Source organism: Lachnellula hyalina (genome assembly GCF_007821495.1).
Source record: "Lachnellula hyalina strain CBS 185.66 chromosome Unknown contig00237, whole genome shotgun sequence".
NCBI classification, from domain to species: Eukaryota; Fungi; Ascomycota; class Leotiomycetes; order Helotiales; family Lachnaceae; genus Lachnellula; species Lachnellula hyalina.
In genome coordinates this window covers 17,574-36,951 of record NW_022157351.1, presented here as the reverse complement: position 1 = coordinate 36,951, position 19,378 = coordinate 17,574, and the positions used below count along the sequence as shown (strand labels likewise).

Here is a 19,378-nt window from a genome sequence, read left to right as displayed (position 1 = left end):
GAGAGGGAGAGGGAGAGGGAGAGGATGGGAAGGGGGGTGAGGGAGGGGAAGAGGGGAAGAAGGGCGAGGAGTGAAGTTTATTGACGATGTGTTGATCTTGCCTTCTGCTGTTATTCCGCCATCGCCCGTCCGGCATAGAGAGCATGCGAGGTGTTAGTTTGCTTTTGAATTGGGCTATCATGTATAGAGTATTATCGAAGCATGGGGCGGTGTTATTATATTTTGTCACTGATATTCATCTGTGGGCTATTAGAACATCCTATCTTATTTCCAGTGATCTTAGAGAGACTTCAATTATCTCTAGGTATCTGGCCAGCCCAAAAATCCTCAGAACTCGGATCATATTGAGTGGGATTGGGACGGGTGCTAGTGTATGAGTCTTGAGAGTTGCCAGGATGGAACGCATTGTTGGGTGGGATATGGAACAAGCCGCCACCAGGCACAATCATTTGGCCTACCGGGTAGGTGCTGTTTGTGTTGTCGTTGTGATATTGGAGGCCATCGTCGTGGGGAAACTTAGCATCGGCGCTGGGAATAACTTGGTACTGGTGGAATGGATAATCAGGCAGGCCGCCGTATGCGCTTCCTGTGAAAGAAGGATCTACCACCACATTGGCTCCGTATTCAGTAGACTGAGCTGGCATTTGGCCACCATTGTAGAGCGTTCCTTCCGCATTAGGGTCCATCGGGGTGGGTTGGAACTCTTGCGGAAACGAGCCATGAGGAGCAATATTGCGAAAGGAAGAGTTCCGGTAATTCGCCCCAGTTGTAAGCCCGGCGATCGTTTCCGATGATTTTTCAAATGGGGCGGACATTCCAATTGAGATATCGTTGTTTGGTCGCAGGCATCTTTCCTGTTGCAACTTCAAGTTCTCAGGGGAAGAAGCAACTCGTTGTTTACCAATTTTCTTGGCACTCATCATTGGTTCGGCTTCCTGAGAATAATTTTTATTTGTTTCTTCCGCCGAGGAATTGTTTTCAGTTCTGTGGTTGGCGCTGGTAACTGTATCTGAGCTGTGTACATCGCTGGGGATGGAATCGACCATAGGAGAAACTGATAGCTTCCCCTGGAAAAATTGCATGGTGTGATGAAGTCGAAAGGCTTTAATGGCAATTTCCCGAAAAACGTTTTTCGTTTGCTCGTCTGGGGTAATGCCTTGAGGTAGCTCTCTTCCTTCCGCGAGCTCGTGCTCTGTAGTGTGGTCATAACAATCGGAGAATTCGACGAGGACCCTCGCCATCGCAGAATGGGGAGACGGTTCCTGTAATTCGTACCCTATGCAAATTAATCATTCATACTAATTGTAGAGGTTTGATCCTACTAACATGGTGTTTTGGGCTTTGGTTCTTTGGGGAAAAGAACAGCCCAAATAGCCATCCACTTCTCCACGTTCGTCTTCGGCTTTGCAGGGCCGTTTCCTGGAGACGCGACGTTCTTGCTCACTTGATCTATTCCTGCCCACTGCGACGGACTGATCCCTTCCCTCAACAATTCTCTCTGTGGGTTTACTTGGCATCGTTCGTCTTCTACTTGGTGGGATTCAAGAGCGGTCGCACGGTTACGAAGCGGTCCCGAGAAAACTTGAGCACAAGTAAGACACTGTACATAAACATGCACTTGCTGTAAGTGATATCTATAATTGTTAGCTGTCAATGATGATACATTTCTATATTCAGAGACTTACTTTAACCGGGAGATTGAACTGAACCCGGGGCCCTGACATGCCTTATACCTAGGGTGGCCGACCTCACCTGCGGTATGGAATGCGTCGTACTTATCCGGCTTCCATTTGTGAAATGGGCAAGCAAACCGAACCTGGGTTTCAGAAGAGTCCATTTTTGCTCTCTTTGCATTTTGCTCCCCGTCATCTTGACCATTTCCACCTTGATTCTCTCCCAAACCCTCATCAGACCCTTCCTCGTAGGACCGTCTCTTTTTTCCGTTGCCGTCGGAAGAACCCCCAGAGGATTCTTGCGCAGGAGGGTTAGCTTGAGACGAAGACCCAGAGTGGCCGGAACATTGTCTGAAATGGGTACCCCAAGACCCAATTGCATTAGATTTTTCGTGAAGAAGTATGCCATAAATCTGAGGTATTAAGGAAGCCGCAGCCTTGAGGTCGTATTCGACTGATTGCAGGACCTTCGTCTCGAATCCCTTAACATCATCTACCCACTTTTTATTCTCGTACTGCGTCTCTTCATCAATCTCCAATTCATCCCAACCTTCTTCGTCTGCGGAATTATCTAGGTCGCTAGCATATACTTCTTCATTTTCGCACGGTTTTCGGGATGACCGAGTCAAAGAAACCTCTTCGGCTCTCGTTGTTTCTGTGCAAAATTCGACATTTTCCGCCCTATAGCGAGGAGATTCCGCCTTTCTGTGAAATGACCATTTAGCCTTTTAGATCACGCTGAAAATTACAGGTGTACTTACTTTTTGACTAGAGATAGATCAAATGGTCTTCTGGACGTTGGAGACGGTGATGGACTCAACTCAGATATAGAGGACGTACTCGCATATGCGGAAGAGCTTGAACCACATTAGTGAGAGCAAGAAGTCAAAGAAGGAAGGAAAAACCTGTTGCAAACCTCTAAGCAACGACCACGAATTGCTAGACTTTGGCTGGGGAGTCCTTCGGCAGCAATTGTAGGGCTCGAGGGCCCAAACACATAATTTGAATTATCTTCCGATGGCAAGTCAGGACTGCAGCATCTGGGGAATGAACTTGAACTTGAACTCTCCAGAAGATCGCTGGGATTTGAGAGTTCGAAATATCTAGGAATAGAGTTTGACATTGGCATGTTCGAAGACAAAGATGTCTGGGTGCCAGCCTCAGTTGAGTATGAATTTGATCGGGGTAATGCTGAAGGATATTGTAGGATTTTATGTTCAAATCCTCCCAAGACAGGCTTATCACTATGGATACGCGCCATCGTTGGAGCTATGATAAAGGTTCGAAGGCTTGGGTGGTAAGACAATGCACTGATTAGGAATTTCGGAATCCTTTGAGCTGGCGAAGCACAATTCGCCGCCCATATGTGATGATCATACTACTATAAAATATATTTTAAGTCATCGTCCAGAGGGAGCAGATCAAAGTACACATAGCCACGCGGCACAATGCAAGGCGAACCATTATTGCATTTTGAGGCTCAAACCAGCAGGTCCTCGCACTGTTGCCTGTTGCGCATTTGCGCTGGAGAGTCTATACGCATATTGGCGGCTGGAGCTGTCAAAATATTGGGTGTACTGGAAATCCCTGCAAGTGGTCGAGATTGTTGGCGAACCGCTCAGTGGCGTTCCAATGCGAGTCTGGAGCGGTTCAACCAGCTACACGAATGCGCAGAAAGTCGTCGCGCAAATTCTCCCCTAGGAAGATCTGCGTGGAATTAAATCAGCGATAAAGCCCAATTCCTCACCGCTTCTGTGTACTGTTTCTCATTTGACAAGTATTACTTAAGAGGCTCGCTTTCGTAGACTCACGGCCGCATGGTGTGTAGCCTGACCTCTCTATCCCCCAAGACAATCGAGGCGATCCAAGACTTGACCTCTTTAAGATACAACGCCATGCTATTATGACCTAATCCAACAACTAGTTTGAAACAAAACCAGGAGGTGTGGAGGCGGGGAATACCTCGACGAGTCGGCCCCAGCCTCAGCGGTAGGACTCTAACACCTTTGTCAACAAGACACTGCAACTCTGGAAAAGAATCCATTGGACTTAAAAAGTTATCGGGCATGAAACAGGTGCACTCAGGTGCTACTTCCGAGCAGCGCAACAACGAAACGGAGATTCGACCAGCAGGGCATGACAGCCGGCGAAAGAGCATCAGCGCTAGATCTAATATTTGATCTAAGAGTAGCTTGAAAACTCCGCACAAGAGCAAGAGTAAAAATTTCGCCAATATGTTAATAGCAGAAAGAACCTTGATTCTGCCATATAACAAAATAGCCAGCCTCACAACAGACTGATGGTGTGTCGGCTCTTGGTTCACTTGATACGCAAACGTGGGAACTGAAATTGCTATATTGCCTTCAAAAAGACACAGGAAAGTATTGGCATATGCAGTTGTTGCCAACTGGGCCATATATGTCTGATAAAGAGGCTGAGGCGTTTGATCATTCACCACTAGGTGAGTATACGGTGAAATTATATGAGCTCTCCGCCTCAATTTTGGTGATATCTATCAATTTCTGACATGGGAGCAGGGTACCTTGAATGTCTGAGGAGTCCTTGATAAAAACGAGGTTGATATTCAAGACTGATCTGTCGTTAGTCTGCTCCAGGGTTCAAGGTTCTATTGTGCATCGGGGCCCCGCATATGTGTCGAACAACATGACCACTTCCACTCTATGACAGCTTGGCTTGGCACAAATGGTACGACCCGAGTCACTAGTAATTTCATAGTCAACTCTCTCGAGTATATGAGAGGACAAAATTGTAACGACTTGCGAGGTTCTTCCTCTCTCATCTCGATCTCTTTCGAATAATCTACTCAGGACACATTCGATTGGAGAAGACCTTCCCTTGCAAAGGAGTCTGTACCTCGGGGTTTCCAGCTATCGGCTCAAAATCTAGGCCCCAAACAATCCCTCATGATCGAGGTGACATGCTCGCTATAAGTAGGTGCTCTCATTCGAGGGTATTTCTCTCTTCTCATCATGCCTCATCAGCTGGTCAATTGACCAAGTTGTTCAGCTTTCTGAAATATTTCTTATGTTGAGATAGACTCTGTGAGTCTACTTCCAAATCAGAAATGTAAGGAGATAATCAAGACAACGTTGTACTTGCCGATGAACCGTTCCACCCTCCGTCATTGCGCTTGGCCTTCTGGTCGACTCATGCCCAGCCAGATTCGCCTTGGCGACTCGCGGAAAAGTTCCAACTCAGGTTGGTGCTATCAATCAATCCTGTTGGATCTATAGAGGACGTAGGTTCAAAATTGGAGTGTATGGAGTTGATGAAAAGGAAGATTGGTTCTCCACTTCAGAAAGCCAATTTGGAACTCTAGCTGAGCTAGCTAGGCTAGCCCAATTCAGAATACACGTGGAGCGGCCACCCCACACGCAATGCCATTGGCACTCAACGTTCGTCAAGACAAGAGGAATAAACTTAGATTTATGGTATCGTCCAACATACTCCAAATAGCCCCTCCACCCGCCGCCATCAAACAGTTAAGTATGATACCCATGCAATGTAATCCTCAACGCCATATGAAAACCGAACCCTAATTCTCCCATGTACTTTATACTTCCAGAGTATTTTCCAAACGCGAAAAGAAAACAGCTCCAATACCCAAGCCCTATGTCTAATTCGAAGAAATACTCATACGCTCCACAACGACTTTCTCGCTTTTCGGACGGTTGTGATGCGCGACGTTTTTGACCGCCAACCCAACCTTGATTTCTCCTATCTTGTTCGCTCCCCCCTTCCTTCGCTCAGCAAGTCCGACGTGTGTGTTTTGGTGCACTGCTGTGGCTCCTCCCCACGATTCTACTGTCTGGTTCTTGTCCGGCCCAGGAACAACAACTAATGTCGGTGTGCTGGGTTTCACGCCCTCCACGAGCCTCTCGATCTTCTTTTCTTTCTTCTTTTCCGACAGCGGACTTTCTTTCCCATCCTTTCTCTTCATTTCACGATCCCTCTCTTCCGCAGCAGCGGCGGCAACTGCACCAAGTGGGCTCGTAACTCTGTTTACGCCGATATGCATATTCAGTGGGCTTGGGAAATTTTGGTTGTGTTTCTTGTTCAAGGAGGTGATGCTTGCTTTATTCTTGATGGGAATGAGAAGCTGGCGTTGTTGTCGGGAAACGGAGATTTGGCGAGCAATGGAGACATCTGCAGCTGTTTTCAAGCGGGCCTCGTTCTCTTCGTCGTTCACTGCTGAGACTGTAGCGGAGAGGGTGCTGGAGTCTATGGAGCCGTTAGATGTCACTGAAGGATTGCGGTGTTGACGTGGAGCTGTGGTCGTGGCGCTGCGTTGGCGGGTCTTGGGTGGCGGGGGCGAGCTGATGATTATAGCTTTGTGAATTGATGAGGTGTTTTGGGGCGCAGATGAGGCCGATATGCTTGACGCGGATGTGGACGTGGAGGAGGTTGAGTTATCTGAACCCGATCCCGATACTGACGAGGAGGCTGTTGATGCGGTATGCTTTTCTTCATGTGGATTGATGACCATCTCCCACGCGGGTTCAATAAGTTTGACCTTCATAGGCATATATGTGTTGTCGTTGGCCCTCGTAGCCATGGGAGATGTATCGTAAATATCTTCTTCTGATTCAGCCCCTTCAATACTGACTGGCGAGTCGAGAATCAGTTGTGAATGGTCAGGAGACCATTTGCGTATGTGCTGGTGCGCACCCAATACTTTAGACGAATCTGAAGAAACTTTTGGTTCTTCTTTCTTTTGAACCTTACCTGCTGTCGATGGACGCTCGTACTGCAGATGCGATGGCCCAATCAGATTGGTAGGGGGTGATATGAGAATTTCGTGGGCCTCAATCTCTGGCCCAGGCGCGAAAACCGGGCGACTAGGAGAAAGTACAGCGGGTGAGGTATTCGAGCGCTGAAGCGGAGTCTCGCGACCCCGAGAAGGCGACGGTTCTCTAATTGATAGTCGTGTAGGCGTGCTAGGCCAAAGTGAAAAGGCAGGACTCTTGGCTGGCTGAGGTGATGTTGCCCGTCGCGGCAACAAAATTCTCTCTTTGTTCTGTAGTTCCCGCTCCTATCAATTGAGTTAGCATCCAAAATATACTAGAGAGTTCTATGGAAATCAGACTAACCCTTATGGCAAGGTCTTCATTAACAGTCTTAAGCTTGTCAAGCGTTGCCTGTCTTCTTGCAAGTAATGACGAAGATGTATTCGTAGACTTCTGAAGAACACTCCCAAACATGATGCTATATCGTTCCATTTGAACAGAAGGGATATCGACATCTAGCATTTGACCTGGGTGAGGAATATCCTTTCGGCCAGATTGGATAACATTGTCAGCTAAAGCCATGCCATCTAGTGTAATCGTTGGCATATTGTTAGATTGCCCATTCCCTTGGAGATCAAAATTAACAGGGGCCGTATTCGCCCTCTTCACGGGTGGCTTCTTCTTGCTTGCCTTCCGCTGAGAAAAGGCCCTCTCACGACCGTGCGACTTGGGAGTCTTCGGATCAGCAAAGGTAGGATCTTCGAAAGTCATACTTTCTGCAACTGGGACATCTGCCTTCTGAATCGGCTCTGGTTGAAGTTGGTAAAATGGCGTTACTTGGCTTGCACTCTGCTTTCTGCCTCCGAAGATTCCACCCAGCATTTTCCACTTGCTAGCCTTTGGCTTTGAAGGTTCCACCAGTCCACCCATTGAGTCCTCTATCATGTCAGGAGAAGGGCTTCGGGTAGCATTTAGCAATCGGTTTCGCGTTTGCCAATCTGTAGGTTGGTGACTTGGACTTCCCAACGCCATACCTATCTCGGTTGGCAGGACGGACATGTTTGTCGGTGTTGACGCCTTTGAATTCGGAGTAAAGGGTCGAGGAGCCGCTAAAGAGGATTTTCGGGGTGGCGGAGGTTGCGTTTGATCTGGAGTGGGAAGCGATCCTGGGAGGGGAAAGTCATAGACGCTTATTCCTTTTCCATGCGCAGTGAGAGGATTGAAGTGTAGATCGTCTTGTGTTTCCCTCTCGGACTCTTTTCGCCGCGATGAATGCGAAGAAGGACCACCAGCAGTGTTAGGTCTTTCTAGAAGCCTCCCACGATGCGGCTGGTCGAAGTCGAAATATTCACAGGTGGTTATGTTGCTGGCTATGGCCTGTGCATCATCTGTAACATGATCTGGTGCTTCAGGCAAATCCACGTCTCGGGTTTTCCACCCAGGCCCTTTTTGGGACTTCCCGGAGTTGAACCTTCTCATCGTCGCTATATTGGGAGATACGAAATCCTTGTATGACTGGTGGTAAATTCGCCTCCAAACTGATGGATATTTTATGAAACGGCCGCCTTCGAAAGTATATGCTTGATTAATTATTGATTTTATAAAATATGTTAAAGGAGTGGACAGGTTCGCCAGGAAACCCTTGGTTTAATGATCGCGAAAGAAAGAACGAAATGGGCGAAGGAGCGAGTTGAGAAAGAGAGGCACGGAGAAATGAGATGAATTATCTACAAGTACTGTAGCTCTCCTCAGCCCTGCATCGCAGGCGACTGACTTACTGGGTCGTTTGAGATTGATGAGATGACATTTGATTACGGGTGAAGGGTTGATCGACCACAAGGATGCATATCGCAATCCTGTGGAGATGTCGAAGATATTTGACATGGGTAGGGAGGAATTTGAGGGGCGTTCTAGAAGAAGAGGAAGATATGAAAGGCTCATCGTGAGATTGTGCGTATCAGATTGGGGTGAAGCAGCGCGCATTAATCTTACTGCAGACCCCAATTGCAGGGGCTGCAGGCCACTTCATCTACGATGAGAACAGTTCAACAGCCAGAAATGCCGACATGACAGGTTGTGAATTTTGTCGGGACTGAGGTGTCACCGGCGTTGCATACATGGGTAGGGACAAGAATAGTGGCATTATGTGAGTTGTAAATATGGGTTTGGAACTGTTGCAATGAAGTGAGGTGAAGTGGATGAGGGGGTTATTGACATTCGAGGTCGTTTTTAGCCTGATCCTTCCTAGTCGGAGATCTGACGCGGAGAGGTGAAACAAAGACCGTGCAGTGAGTGTGCTCTACTTTCCGCTTTAGACACTTGCACCAAAGACGACTATTTTCAACGAGCGTTCCCTGTGCAGACTTGCTCCAAGAGGCACAACTACTGTATGAAGTTTCGAGCCTTACCTCCGTAGACGTTTCCCAACCAGGCTTGAATCTAGGCTTCACATAAAGAGTGTGGAACTAGGTACTGGTAATTCTTCCAAGATTGCTGTATCCAGGGTTCAATGAAAATCGTCACGCATTGCATTGAGGCTGCGAGTTCTGACAACTGCATCTTGAAGTTGTTGCTATTGCATCTCTTGGCCCCTTTTGCGGCTCCAAAGCTCGAGATGGCTTTCCATGATGGTGTTTGGTGGTTGGTTTCATAAAAGGTTTGTGACTGAGGAGATGATCTGATGTGGACCCCCCGATCGAGACCCCGTGCCCGTGCTGGCACTATCTATTATCAGAATCTATGGATCAAGGTCATCTGTGTGTTGGCAATTTGGGTGATCCTACTACGTAGTATGATCTTTGGCCATCATTGCTTATATCTTCATATTCGCAATGTGGAGCTTCAACCAGATGATCAAGTCCGGGAAAGTCCGGTGGATATGACAACAGATCATGCATTGATCAAGGATCCAGAAAAGCCCTCGAGTCTTTCGAGACATTCCTGTGAGTCTCTTCGAGCTCTGACAGTTTGATTTTTGGTACTAGTATATGTTCCTGTCCAGATCTCCAAGGAGCCAAAGTGGCCTTGGAGCATCATCTTCCTAGAGAAAGCACATGGAAGTTCAAGCCTCCATAAACTCATGCCTTTAGAAATTACAGCTTTGCTATCCTCATCTGAGGCACTCAGCGCTTTGTAAAGAGATTGAATTTGTATTTGTATAGAAGGATAAATGCAAAATGACAAGGCTAGCCTAGAGGAGGTCCGGAGAGGTCACAACTTGACTTAGAAGCATTATCTCACCTGCTAAGGTTATTGCTTAATGACAGATGCTTCGTAGCAAATGCAAGTTGCATTATCGTTGAATGTTTAAAGATTGAAATCTGAAAATCAGACTCGTCACCGCTACAGTACAACTGGCAAAATAACCCCTCCAACCGAATTAAGCGAAGGACGCCATCGCCCGCCTTCAAACTTCTTAGGCGCGAAACCAAGAGGGCATCGCACCTCATCAACAACACGACTCTTCCGCATCAGCTCAACGTTTCTCCGAACATTGCCAACTGCACAAACTCTTTCATACAGGCTTATTTGTTTCTCGTGGTTTATTTAGATACACAACCCTCAAGATGTCTTGGCAAGGTAGGTTCAAAATTCTGCCACCGATTACCCCTCCTACGCAATGCTGACGCGCAGTTTGTAGCATACGTCGACTCTAGGTACGATATACGAAGTTGAGGATAAGGATATGGATTGCGACTGATGGACATACAGCTTAATAGGTAGCGGCCATGTTGACAAGGGAGCCATCTACAGCGCGAAGGGCGATAGTGTTTGGGCTACCAGTGCAGGTTTTACCGTATGTTTCATACCCCTCCTCTCCCCTCTTTCAAGGCCACTATCGTATGGTTCAACGTCTTGGAAGCTTGGGTTTATAGAAGTATTTGGCACAGGCCGAGGCTGATATCGAGGCTAGATCTCCCCGGCTGAGATGCAGGAGATCGTCACTGGTTTGAGCGGGAGCTACGACAAGCTGTATGCTGAAGGACTGCACATTGCGGGCGAGAAATTTGTTCTTACAAAAGCAGAAGACCGAAGTCTGTATGCCAGGAAGGTCAGTACCACCAGTCCCTGCTTCAAAAAGCTGGATAAAATATCTGACGAGGAAACAGGGCAGAGAAGGCGTTGTTATTGTCAAGACCACACAAGCTATCCTCATCGCTCACTACAAAGACGGCATGATTGCCGGAAACTCCGCACAAACTGTCGAGCAGCTGGCGGATTATCTCATTAGCACCGGATACTAGGGCAATGGGAACGGGTGGGGGTGGGGGATCTTAGGAAGCGTGATGTGCATAATCGTACAGGATAACTTTTGGCATTCATAGGGCAGATACTAGAATAGTGTCTGGTGTTGAACGGATATTGGCATATCTGGAGGGATGTGTGTGGATAGCCTTGCGGAAGCAGACAGGAAGGGGACAGAACGCTTTGCATAGGTAAAATGAATACATGACTTCTCATACTGAAGCGCCCGTGGTCCTAGTTCCTTTTCTTCGGAACTAGATGGCGTGAGGAATGGTATTTGACCTTTCAATAGTCACGTCTTGCTGCCTCCAGAGCTGAAGGCTCCTGTTATGATTTTGGGTTCCACAGCATAGGACTACTTCCCGAGCACGACTTTTCTATCTTTTGCTTTCTCATATATCTTATAAGCCGGGCAAGGAGCAACAGCTCTACTTTAAGCCCAAATATACACCCCTCCCATCTAAACATCAAACGCCAGCAGCCCATGCTTGCCAAATAGTACACTTTAAACCCCAGGCATCTTAACCCGCCCAAACATCATTCATTCACAAGAAAGCAACTCCATATATTCCCCCTCCCCCCTTTAAACTCCTCCCTCCTTCAAAGCCCTCCCCTACACAGGCAACTCCGCCCCACTCCTCGAAACCCCCAACCGATCAACCAGCATCCCAATCGGCCCCCCTACCACCGGCAAATTCCTCGCAAACCCAGCAATCGTGCCCAAAAAATCCCCAAAAAGTATAAATATCCCATACAACTCGATCATGAACCCCACCAGCGCCCACTTCATCAATATCAGAATGAGGCCTGCGAAAAAGGCAGCGGTGCCTTTGAGTTTCTGGCGGCGCGCGAAGAAGAGGAGCGTTTTGGAGGGCCCGATTATTATTGTTAGGCCGATGAGGAAGAGTATCTGTGCGGGAGGAAAGATGGATTGTTAGAATGGGTGGTTTGGTGGGGGGAAGGGAGGGAGAGGGTGGGAATGTACATTGCCCATTGCTAACCTGGAGAAGAGGGGTCAGTTATGGGGAACAAGAAGAGGGGGAAGGGGAAAAGACATACATGGCGCGGTCGAAGAAGAGGATTACGCCTCCTATTAAGAAGAAGCCTCCTAGACACCCATCAGCGCTGTAATACCATGTTGAGAATACCTGCAGACGTACCGCCAGAGCAGAACGCTACTCCGATTTCTGTACAATATAATCATTAGCTTGGCTGCCCCAAATTCATGCAATTGCGCGAGTCCTGGTCTCCGGCGCAAACAGCTTTCTAGAGGCGACGCGTTTGCGAACGGGGACGGGATTTGGCGAATAGGGAAAGGAGGGGTGAAACTTACTTTGCGAATCTGATAACCACATGGTAGGCATCCTGTAATTATTGACGGGTGAAAGGAGAGGGGTAAATTGGGGAGCGTGTGTGCGCTTTGGAGCATGGACGTAGACGTGTATGAAATGGACGTGGGATGAGGAGAGCTGGCTTGTTGGGCATGGACGCGAATGCCCCACTTTGAAATTTAAATTCGCGATGGGATGTGCTTTCTAGCTTCACCTGCTTCTTTTTTCTTTTCCTCCGATATATGTTTTGACTTCAACAGAGGCACAGAATGTCGTAACACGATCAGAGTTTCGTCTTCTCCTTTGAATCTAAAGAGGGGAGGGATTGTGAATGTCTATTGAGGTTTGTTTATAGATGAGAGGACAAGTGGATGTTTCACACAAAGCTTCACAAAAAGCCCCTTGAAAAAATCACTGCCGCGACGATCAGAGCATTCGTTCTGGTGACTGAGTTTATTCTTCTATATTTGCTCGGTACCACGTCGTTTTTCAGGCAGATATAGAACTTTGATCGCGATTAAGCCGGAGCGTCTTCTTGAACTGCTTGCTGAAAGGCAAGTGGCGGGTGGATTGAGCTTGACTTTGTCGGTCGGACATGCTGATCTGGATTTTGAAAATGCGAATCTTGTTGTTTGGTCCAGTACTTCCAACCATCGACGTGATTCATCCTCTTGCTTGGGTCTGCCAAATGTGCGAGTCCAGTGGGGAGGTAGGTACCCAGATCTCGTCCAAAAAAACGATTTCCAAGCCTTATACAGTTGTCCTTTTTAGAATCTAATATTTTTGAAAGCCATTTGAAAAGCCAGACGAATTGGCGAGTATCTCCAACGCTTCCTCCGTTTTTGTAATAAAGCTGAGGTCTCGCAAACCTCACTTCAGCACCGTATGAGCTCCCCTCGCCTCCAAGTACTGCTCCGCAACTCCCTGTCCCAAAGACCTAATAACCCCAAAGATCTCCTTATTATGATACCTCAATCTAGTCTTCGGATCCGTATACGGTGCTCCCAACCCAGTGATATCACAATAATGCTTAGTATGCGCCAACGAAGGCGCAGATTCAATATTCGTATACGTAGCGCTAGGCGCGGTCGAGAAGCCATTTGATCTCATATTCCTCTCCAGAACCAGCTTTGAAAGATTCCGTGATGCTTGTGCGAGGTTGGGCTGGAGTGTAGAGCTGGTTGTAGATGCCGCCGGTGTCATATCGCCGTCCGTAGAGGTGCTCGTATCGTCTTGGAAGGGGGTTGCTGCTCCGCTGTTGTCTTGGGTGGCTATGGCGGAGGCTTCTTTGCGGACGGCGTCGCCGAGAATGGTTTTAATGTTTTTATTGCGGCGTTGGTTGGGTTTCCAGTGGGTGTTGCGGAAGGGTCTAGGGGTGGAATGGATGTCGAGTTGGTCGATGAGCTTTTGGTGGGCATCGGCTTCTGGAGTTGAAGGTGCCATTGTTTCTTCGATTCCCGCGGTGATGTATAAGGGCAGAGTGTTGTGAATTTAGAGAAATAGTTGTGGAGGTGAGGAGCTCGAGTTGCAATCGGAACTCTCGCTCCCTTTGAAGATGATTGGCCTCGCGAAGTGCTGCCGCTTTCCCCTCCTCGACGCGTCAATATAAACCGCGATAACTTCTCGAACCACGAGATCAAGGAAACAAAAGATGGTAAAGAAAACTTAAGTGCCTTTTATAATCTACCTGGCTAACTAAGAAAAGGAGAGCCCTCATGAGCACCAGCAGAATCTGCTTCTGTCGCGTATCATCACAAACGTGGTATGAGTGCCTATCAACATCGCAACCTTGATACTGATATTGAATAGGAGAAGCTCAATGAAGCCGTCATGCTTCTGAATAAAAACCTCCAAGTAAGCAACACTAAATCAAGTTTTGTAATTTTATCAACATAGCTAAATTGTGTACAGGAAATCAATATCCAAAACATGAACGTCGAGCTAGTTGCCCAGATGTTCAAAAATTACCAGTCCAATGTCCTCTTTCACTTAGAAGGTATCTATTAGCTTCAGTGATAAGAAGTATCCTGCTAATTTACTTATAGCAACGGACAGTCTTAAGGACCCTTCATGAAGGGTGTTTGTGGTTTTGAGGGAGCATGGAACGAAATGGAGTTAGAGGCCTGAAAGTTGAATGTCTACACAATGCAGGAATGATTAATAATACCAATTGTGCCTCTAAGTGTCTAATTATAATGCATTATTGCATTGTATATGCTCTGGATATAAAAACTTGAAAGTTCATGTCCTCTTTCAGCCTCGTCAAGGATCACCAACTTCGTGCTGTAGCCTCGCCCTTCGGAAACCATGAATTGACAAACCAGGCGCAATCTGTCGCGAAGCAGCTTAAAATACACCACATTGACCGCGACTTTCCGATCCTCGAATCTAAACGTCTTCCAACATCAATAATGAGCTAAATCTCACTCCCTCAAAGCTCTGCGTATCCACAAAAATGGCGCCCTCTGCCACTGGACCTGCTTCTCAAGCAGGAGAGCCACAGAGTTTCCTCCCACCGCCAACCACCTATCCGCCCCGAGAAGCTCACTTCGAGAGGTTTATCGATACTCAACCAGACGGCTACGAAAAAGCAGTATCTCGCGGACCAGGGCGAACGGCAATTGTAATCGACAATGGTATTCCCCCCTTCCCCCTCTCATGACGATCAATTAACACAACCCCTAGGCTCCTCATTCACCCGCGCCGGCTGGTCCTTTGAAGACAGTCCACGCTTGAACCTCGTTCCTATATATTCCAAGTACCGGGACCGCAAATTAGGCAAAACGTATTCGTTCGTCGGGCAAGATGTCTACGCCGACACAACAGCGCGGGGACATATGCGGAATGCTTTTGAGGCGGGTAGCGGCATTGTTAGTAATTGGGATGTAATGGAAAGTGTGTTGGATTATGTGTTTATTAAGTTGGGCGTTGATGGGCAAAATGGGGGTGTGGATGTGCCGATTGTTATGACGGAGGCTCTGGCGAATTTGCCGTATTCGAGGAAATGTATGATCCCTTCCTTTGTGTTTGAGGTATGTTTCCTGACGGGCAAATATAGCGATGACGGAGATTCTCTTTGAGTGTTATTCTGCGCCCTCCGTGGCATATGGGATTGATGCACTTTTCTCCTACGATTATAATAAGGGCAAGACGGGGCTTGTTGTTTCCTCGTCTCACAGCTCTACGCATCTAATTCCGGTCTTGAATTCAAAGGCGCTGTTGACTCAAGCGACGAGGGTCAATTGGGGAGGGTCTCAAAGTGCTGAGTATTTGCTAAAGCTCATCCGTCTAAAGTACCCCACGTTTCCAGGGAAGCTCAACTCCTCTCAAATGGAGCACATGGTCCGAGATCACTGCTATCTATCAGAGGACTATGACCAAGAGCTAAGCAAGTATCTTGATTGGACTGGTCTCGAAGACCGGGACCATATAATACAGTATCCATTCACAGAGGAGGTCATTGTTCAGAAGAGCGAGGAAGAGCTGGCCCGAGTAGCAGAGAAGAGAAAGGAGAGTGGAAGACGGCTTCAAGAGCAAGCCGCAAAAATGCGCTTAGACAAGCTGGTTCGCAAGGAGAGCGAGCTCGAGTATTGGAGAGACCTCCAGAGGAGAATATCAGAGGCGCCCACCAAGAAGGAGATCAAGCGATTACTGGATGAGGATGAAATCAAGGATGAAGCGGCTCTTGAGCGAATGGTCAAGGAGCTCGACAAATCAATTCGCAAAGCTCGAACCAAGGATGTTGGGGGTCCAGAGGTCGAGGAAGAAGTTGAAGCGCCAGACTATAGTCTCATTGACATACCCGACGAAGAACTAGCTGGGGACGAAGCCAAGCTTAAACAAAAGCGCGTCCAAAAACTCATGAAAGCCAACAACGAAGCCCGAGCACGGGCAAAGGCCGAAAAAGAACGAGAAAAGGCCCGTATTGCGGAGGAGCAACGCGTCGACGACGAGAGACGCGAAACCAATCTCGAAGGCTGGCTCCAAGACCGACGAAACGCCCGAGCAGACCTGATTACAAAAATGAAAGAGCGCGACCGTCTCAACGCAGACCTAGGAAACCGCAAATCCCTCGCCAGCCAAATCCGCATGAAAAACATTGCGAACCTGGCCTCTGACACCCCAACCAAGAAGCGTCGACGTGGCGGTGATGACGACAACTTTGGTGCCAACGACGATGACTGGGGCGTCTACCGCCAAATCGCCACCGGCGATGGCGGCAGTGATGATGAAGAAGAAGAGGATCTCGGTGCGGGCCTCAAGACGCTCGAAGCCGACTTACTGAAATATGATCCTGAGTTCACAGATCAGCACACGTTGGACGCCCAGACGGACTGGACGAAAAGTCTTGTGCATGCCTTTCTGCGCGGACCCAGACCTTTTGATCCTAAAAGCCAGGCGGAGGCGCACCAGCTGCATCTGAATGTCGAACGGATCCGTGTCCCGGAAGTCATCTTCCAGCCCTCGATAGCCGGGCTCGACCAGGCGGGCATCGTTGAGATTGCCGCTGATATACTAACGCATAGACTCAGTGGCGTTGGGCACCAAGGGGATTTCTTGAAGGATATTTTCTTGACGGGGGGCGCCTCGCTGTTTCGAAATTTTGATCAGAGGTTGAGGGAGGGGTTGCGAGCGCAGTTACCAGCTGATAGTGAGTTGGTGATTAGAAGGGCAAGAGATCCGGTGCTGGATGCGTGGAAAGGGGCAGCGAAATGGGCTGGGGGAAGTGCATGGAGGCAGGTTGCTGTTACGAAGGAGGAGTATATGGAGAAAGGGGCGGAATACATGAAGGTATGTGATGAGATTACTATTCGTTTTAAGTCATCAACTTCCCAACTAACTGGTTATAGGAACATGATCTTGGCAACGCCTATTCATAAGGGGCGAATAATTCACGGCGGTACGTCTTGGGGCGTTGAAAAGGAAAATTGGTTCATGGCAATGCAATAGGTATATGCATGTGCATCAATGTACACAGCATTTCTACCGGCCACTTTTCATAAAAGTATTAAAAAGATTAAGCAAACGCCGACGCCGGTCTCTGTCCCCAATCCTACCCGATGCATCGTTCACGAGTGAAGAAGTCATAACGCCTAGTCCCTATAAACCATGTAATCCGCAACGCCAGTGTCAAAATGTGTGTCGAGGAACAGTTCTACACGGACATTGAAGTCGGAAGGCCCTCAGAAGCTTGTAGCTGAGACCGAATGATTTCCTCGTCTGCAGCTTCATCTGCAGGATTGTCTTTGTATCTCTTGTGATCGTATCCTCCGTGCTCTTCTGGTGCAGCATGCTTGCCAGAATTTAGTCCCGCGGCAGCAAGATTGCGAGCAGCGGAAGCATTTAATTGACTCATCGATGCCATGGGCGCGACCGGGGCACCTCCTTCATGACGAGAAGGTTGTTCTATATGATCTTGTTGTTGTTGACGGGCATGGGGATGGCGAAGGTCCACATTGGGTGGTGGTTGAGGGAACTCGCCTTGCGACTCGATGAGGCGGGATTGCAAGTGGATGATATATTCCCTCAACGAGTAGTTCTCCGACTGTATGGACTTGTAGTTCTCCTCCAACGCATGCATTTCGCGGACCTGCTCCTCAAGCTTCTTGATATAACCCTCTTTGCGCTGGCGGAAAGCTCGCTGTAGATAGAATTGTTTACGTAAGCTTCTGGGTCGTGGGATGGATGACATGAGAATTGACAAAGCAAGAAGACCAGTAACAAGTTTAACGAGGTGCTCCCGACTTCAGGAAAACCCCATCGCGAACTCGAAACATTATATCATCATCGCCATCACGACTCGATCAATGCGACAAACGTACCTGAGCTGCACGGTTCTGCGCAGCGCGCTTCGACTGCGAGAGCTCGCGCTTCCCTCCTTTGCGCCCATCGCCCAGGCTGTCGTCGCCGCTGCCGTCGCCGCCCGTACTCATCATTCCTCCGGATCCTGGATGGCCTGGGCCGCCGATGGCAGGGTCGATGTTGTGGTCGTGGGGACTTGCGCTGCTCGATGCTGGCCCGTCGTTGTAGCCATGGGAAGCGTGTTGCTGGGTACTAATGACAGCTGCGAGCTGGGCTCTTAAGTCTGCAGGCGCGGAGATATCATGTCAGCAGGTACACAAGGGGGGGGTCGATTACTAGTCGGTATTTGTATAACTTGGGGAGGCCGGCATTTTACCATTATCTGCACTCATGTCCTGCGCGAGTGAGTCAGCTTGAGGCCGCAAACCGTGAATGGGTACAATATGGCGTGGTCTGGTCTGGGTGGTATGAAAGAGATTAGGTGAAGTAACAAGCGCAGAACGGATTACAACGCAAAGATACAACCGCCGCCTGATGAGGAATATGAAGGGGAGGGGGAGAGGTAGGTAGAGAGAGGCTGGGGGGGGGTGTTCGTGGTTGGAAAAGGTCCGTAAGGGAAGTAACTAGAGGGAGGATATGGAGGAAGGAGGGGAGGGGTAGGTACCTGATTCTGCATGCTCTGTGGCATTGGTGCAGGCGCAATTGACTGCATGGTCGGATTCCGCGTAGTTTATTTGCTGAAACTAGATTCTCTTGTTTGCGTCGTTCGTTTCTCGTTCGAAGCCCTCTGCTGCTCTGTTGCGATGATGCTCCGAAAACACCAACCCGGCCTACCTACGAATGCCTGCCTTGTAAATCTACCTTGGCCTAGATACCTTACCTGGGCTGGGCTGAGGTACTCGGCACTCCACACATGACCGACTCTCGGAAGCTGCGGACCTCAACTTCTGTTTTTAACTTCGTAACAGCTCTCTGACCTCGTACCAGCCAGCAAATCAATTGGCGAAAGGGCTTAGTAAAGTTTATTAATGCGTTCTTCCACAACTGAAAAGCTCCCGACGGGTTATGAAATAGAATCCCCCGCCTCCCTCTTTGTTGGCATTGGCCTATGGAAGTCGACGGTAATCAGGTGGCTATTACTGTTGCTTACATATCAACCCATCGGGGATACGACAATCTTGTCCACGAACCCCGAGCCGAAATGTTCGATGACCGGGATCCTTTCGGACGAAGTGGTCATCGAAGTATCCTCGACGTACAGCATGGCGGCCGCTCTCCAATTATTTGAGAAGCCTCAATTTCTGTGTGGTCCACGTTCATGTAGCGCGTGGCTTACTATGAAGGAGATGCCTCTCATAGCCTGTAGTCATCTATTCCTGTGTTGGTAAGCATATTCTATATTTTGCTAAATTGGGAGAGGAAATTCAAAGTTCAAGTGTCTCGGGAACGACGACTGCCATGAAGAGTTTACCCTTTGTATGACTTTCCTGTTTTGACCAATGCACGTCAGTACGTACTTTCTGCAAGTTCCTGTGCCGCGAGGTCGTCTTTATTGAGTGAGTGTCACACTGTCACCGAT

At 48.4% G+C, this 19,378-nt stretch overlaps 6 protein-coding genes across 6 annotated transcripts; 3 read left to right on the top strand and 3 right to left on the bottom strand.

Moving 5' to 3' along the window:
- Window positions 1-9,987: 9,987 nt before the first annotated feature.
- Window positions 9,988-10,665, top strand: PFY1 (Profilin; the record flags this gene model as incomplete). The annotated part of the gene is made up of 4 exons (XM_031153719.1): window positions 9,988-10,000; window positions 10,141-10,217; window positions 10,335-10,472; window positions 10,531-10,665. The coding sequence occupies 4 exons, from the start codon at window positions 9,988-9,990 to the stop codon at window positions 10,663-10,665; spliced, it is 363 nt and encodes a 120-aa protein (XP_031001508.1).
- Window positions 10,666-11,279: 614 nt separating this feature from the next.
- On the bottom strand, window positions 11,280-12,030 carry GOT1_1 (Protein transport protein; the record flags this gene model as incomplete). The annotated part of the gene is made up of 5 exons (XM_031153718.1): window positions 11,280-11,576; window positions 11,652-11,667; window positions 11,726-11,756; window positions 11,827-11,853; window positions 12,000-12,030. 5 exons carry the CDS (start codon window positions 12,028-12,030, stop codon window positions 11,280-11,282), a joined length of 402 nt encoding a protein of 133 aa, XP_031001507.1.
- An 837-nt stretch (window positions 12,031-12,867) lies between these two features.
- Window positions 12,868-13,440, bottom strand: ies6 (Chromatin-remodeling complex subunit; the record flags this gene model as incomplete). Its single annotated transcript, XM_031153717.1, has 1 exon — window positions 12,868-13,440. The coding sequence occupies one exon, from the start codon at window positions 13,438-13,440 to the stop codon at window positions 12,868-12,870; it is 573 nt and encodes a 190-aa protein (XP_031001503.1).
- Window positions 13,441-13,648: 208 nt separating this feature from the next.
- On the top strand, window positions 13,649-14,071 carry dad4 (DASH complex subunit; the record flags this gene model as incomplete). Its single annotated transcript, XM_031153716.1, has 5 exons — window positions 13,649-13,651; window positions 13,703-13,759; window positions 13,807-13,851; window positions 13,909-13,993; window positions 14,043-14,071. The coding sequence occupies 5 exons, from the start codon at window positions 13,649-13,651 to the stop codon at window positions 14,069-14,071; spliced, it is 219 nt and encodes a 72-aa protein (XP_031001502.1).
- Window positions 14,072-14,452: 381 nt separating this feature from the next.
- Window positions 14,453-16,877, top strand: arp5 (Actin-like protein; the record flags this gene model as incomplete). Its single annotated transcript, XM_031153715.1, has 4 exons — window positions 14,453-14,633; window positions 14,683-15,003; window positions 15,056-16,788; window positions 16,848-16,877. The coding sequence occupies 4 exons, from the start codon at window positions 14,453-14,455 to the stop codon at window positions 16,875-16,877; spliced, it is 2,265 nt and encodes a 754-aa protein (XP_031001506.1).
- A 275-nt stretch (window positions 16,878-17,152) lies between these two features.
- Window positions 17,153-18,511, bottom strand: kapC (putative transcription factor; the record flags this gene model as incomplete). The annotated part of the gene is made up of 4 exons (XM_031153714.1): window positions 17,153-17,638; window positions 17,820-18,082; window positions 18,176-18,194; window positions 18,464-18,511. 4 exons carry the CDS (start codon window positions 18,509-18,511, stop codon window positions 17,153-17,155), a joined length of 816 nt encoding a protein of 271 aa, XP_031001505.1.
- Between the last annotated feature and the right edge of the window lie 867 nt (window positions 18,512-19,378).